The 3,710-nt window shown below is 38.2% G+C and overlaps 1 protein-coding gene across 1 annotated transcript; it reads left to right on the forward strand.

Moving 5' to 3' along the window:
- The first annotated feature begins 437 nt into the window (after window positions 1-437).
- LOC145616915 (uncharacterized) lies at window positions 438-3,244 on the forward strand. The gene is made up of 4 exons (XM_081671632.1): window positions 438-525; window positions 628-1,499; window positions 1,643-1,953; window positions 2,368-3,244. Exons 1-4 carry the CDS (start codon window positions 438-440, stop codon window positions 3,242-3,244), a joined length of 2,148 nt encoding a protein of 715 aa, XP_081527758.1.
- The last annotated feature ends 466 nt before the right edge of the window (window positions 3,245-3,710 follow it).

Below are 3,710 nucleotides of genomic sequence, written 5' to 3' on the forward strand. Positions count from 1 at the left end.
AAAATTCTTTCCCATTTTGAACTACAACGGGTCTGATTCTCCAAAAAAAAAGAAAAAAAATATGCAGAAAAAATCTACCTGGAGATACGTAGGCAGCCTTATGGCGCGACCTGAAATAATTAAATTTTTTTTTTTTTTGGGAATGAACACCCCACTAACTTATCTAACTTGACATACGTCTTTTAAATCTTTACCAAATTTTTTTTTCTTTTTCTTTCTTTCCGCATGTATTTTTGCATTCGTCATTTACTTTTTTTTTTATTAATTTCAAACAAAAAAAGGAGGAAATCCTAACCTTGAGTATGCATTGTTTAGGTATCCCTTGCCAACCAATGACCAACCAAACTCGAAAATCCACCCAACCCCCAAATTCCATTCAAGAAATCCAAGACCCAATACCACAAACACTTACCAGAGGACTTCCATTGATGTTGAAAATGGGTTATGTTCCAGGAGCTGGTTTAGGACGAAACGGTGAAGGCATGAGGCATCCAATCCCAATAATTGATAAGCGAAATCGTCATGGTTTGGGTTTCGAAGAGAAAATAGGTTCCAAAGTCATGAAAAGGAATTCTCTAACCTTGAATGGGCAATTTGTGTTGCAAAACGACACTGAGCCATTTTAAGAGTTTCCTGAACCTTGGCGTGACTTGGATAAAGAGAAAATTCACCCCGGGTTAGAAATTTTCTTTGCAGAAGTAAGGAATGAAGAATTTATTGAGAAATGGTTTGATAAGAAACAAGTATTTTTGAAAGATGTTGATTGGGCTGACTATCTAAAGCAAGGAGTTTTAAGAGGCTTGTTTTCGTCAAATTCTGATTATGAAGCTAGATTCGATCCCATTAAACTTATCACTCCAATAAGAACGGAAGTTGAAAATGATTTTCGACCCGAAACTCAAGAACAATTCCTTCCTTTCCCTGAACTATATCCCTTTCAATCCTCTACCTCAGACGGTTATGAAACCGATAGTTCATCATCTAGCCAATCGTCTATTCATACACTGCCTGATATCTCATATCATGAAGATGTCAATAAAGTTACTTGTAAACATATTTGCGTACAAGAAATTGATCTTGATCATGATGCATTTTCTAATAATGAACTTTTCAATGAACCTAAATCATGCGTGACACCCATGGAAGAGTCTATAACTGTAAACATAGGTACGGATAATGATGTAAAAGAAGTCAAGATAGGATCTTCCCTTTCCCTCGATGAACAAAATGCATTCATTATTTTACTTAAAGAATATGTGGATGTGTTCGCATGGTCTTATGCTGATATGCCTGGTGTCGATTGTGATATTGCTGAACATCGTATACCACTCTATCCTGATAGCAAGGCAAAGCAACAAAAGCTTCGTAGAATGAAACCAGAAGTTAGTCTCAAAGTTAAGGAAGAAATTCAAAAGCAGCTTAATGCCAACTTCATCAAACCAATCAAGCATCCGGAATGGCTGGCGAATGTGGTAGTAGTGCCCAAAAACGATGGAAAGGTCAGAGTGTGTATTGATTTTAGGGATTTAAATTCAGCATCTCCAAAAGACTATTTTCCATTGCCCCACATTAATGTTTTGGTTGATAACACTGCTGGACACGCCATGTTCTCATTCATGGATGGATTCTCGGGATATAACAGATACTTATGTCAGAAGAGGACATGTCCAAAACTTCTTTTATTACCCCATGGGGAACCTTTTGTTATAGAGCAATGCCTTTCGGATTAAAGAATGCTGGGGCAACCTATCAACGGGCCGCGACGACGATTTTGCATGACCTTATCCATGATATCGTGGAGGTTTATGTTGATGATATGATTGTCAAAATTCATGATCGTGAGACGCACCTTGATGCTTTAAAATCATTCTTCGATAGAATCAGGAAATACAATCTGAGATTGAATCCTCAAAAATGTGTATTTGGAGTAACTTCGGGAAAACTTTATTTTAGGTTTCGTCGTAAGTCAAGACGAAATTAAGGTCGATTCTGACAAGGTAAAGGCCATACAAGAGTTTCCCCCGCCAAGGACAAAAAAGGAGATTCGGGGATTTCTTGGTAGAATTCAATATATTTTAGTAGGTTCATATCGCAATTGACAACTCGGTGTGAACCTATATTCAAGTTACTTAAGAAAAATGTTCCTACAAAATGGAATGATGAATGCCAAGCCTCATTTGATTCAATGAACGAATATCTTTCCAATCCTCCAGTTTTAATGCCGCCGAAACCGGGGCAACCCTTGATATTATATCTTACCATTACAGAAACGGCCATGGGAGCTCTTTTGGCTCAGTATCAAGAGGGTACAAGGAAGTAAATAGCTATCTACTACCTCAGTAAAAAGTTCCTTGAGTATGAAACTAGATACACTCCTTTTGAAAGAGCTTGCATTGCCCTTATTTACGCAACCAAGAAGCTTCGACATTATTTGCAAGCACATACTACTTATCTGGTCTCGAGGTTAGATCCAATCAAGTACATTTTTGAGAAGCCAATTTCGAGTGAAAGAATAGCAAGATGGCATGCGATATTGTCAGAATTTGACATTCAGTGTGTGAATCAAAAGTCTGTCAAGGGAAGGGCTATATCTGAAAATTTGGCTGATAGACCTATATCGGGTGATGAATTTGATGATGATTTTCCAGATGAACATATTTTCTGTCTTAGTACGTCACAATGGAAGATGTATTTCGATGGAGCCTCTAACAGGAGGGGCAATGGTGCAGGAGTATTATTGATCGATCCTTATGGAGTACATATTCCTTTCGCTGTGAAGCTTAGCTTTCCAACGAAAAATAACACGGCTGAATATGAAGCCTGCATCTATGGAATCAAAGCAGCGTTAGCAGCTGGTGCAAAGAATCTCACGGTGTACGGTGATTCTTTTCTCATAATTTCCCAGACTATTGGAGCTTGGAAAGTTCGGGATGAAAGGTTGCAAATGTACACGGAGCATCTTCAACAATTTATCCCATTCTTTGAAGAAATAGAGTTCAAACATCTCCCTCGCGAACAAAACAGTTTCACTGATGCTTTGGCAAATCTGGGGGTAAATCTGACTTGGGATGATGATGTGAAGGTACAGTCAGTAACAATTGTAGAAAAAGAAATTCCAGTGGTTAATTTTGAACCAACAATTGCTTTATTAACCCAAGAAGATAATGAGGATGCTTGGTATACTGATGTTAAGAAGTATTTAATTGATGGAGAATATCCTAAAGGAAGTCACAAGAAGGATTAGTTGGCTATTCGAAGGCTAGCTTCCCATTTCACAACATTGAAAGGTTTGTTGTATCATAAAAGTTTCGATGAAAATTTGCAATTATGCATCGATGGGGAGCAGACACAAAGGACCATGGAAGAGGTACATGGGGGAGAATGTGGGCCTCATATGAATGGACGAATGCTTGCTCGAAAGATTCTGCGAGCAGGGTATTATTTGACCACTTTGGAAAGTGATTGCATCCATTTCGTACGAACATGCAAAGAATGTCAGCTATTTGCAAACCTTAATCATATGCCGCAAGTTAGCCTAAATAATTTTACTTCACCATGGCCTTTTTCCAGCTGGGGCATAGATATCATTGGGCAAATACGTCTGAAAGCTTCGAACGGGCATCAATATATATTGGTTGCTGTCGATTACTTTTCGAAATGGGTGGAGGCATCTTCATATTCGAAACTAGGGGCAAAACAAGTTTCTAAAT

The sequence above is a fragment of the Chenopodium album genome, chromosome 26, assembly GCF_948465745.1.
Source record: "Chenopodium album chromosome 26, dcCheAlbu1.1, whole genome shotgun sequence".
Taxonomy (NCBI): domain Eukaryota; kingdom Viridiplantae; phylum Streptophyta; class Magnoliopsida; order Caryophyllales; family Amaranthaceae; genus Chenopodium; species Chenopodium album.

Coding starts and splice junctions, on each gene's coding strand:
- LOC145616915 (XM_081671632.1), top strand. CDS start 438: ATGGGTTATGTTCCAGGAGCTGGTTTAGGACGAAACGGTGAAGGCATG. Junction 526..627: donor TGATAAGCGAAATCGTCATG/GTTTGGGTTTCG, acceptor AGCCATTTTAAG/AGTTTCCTGAACCTTGGCGT. Junction 1,954..2,367: donor TCGGGAAAACTTTATTTTAG/GTTTCGTCGTAA, acceptor GTATGAAACTAG/ATACACTCCTTTTGAAAGAG.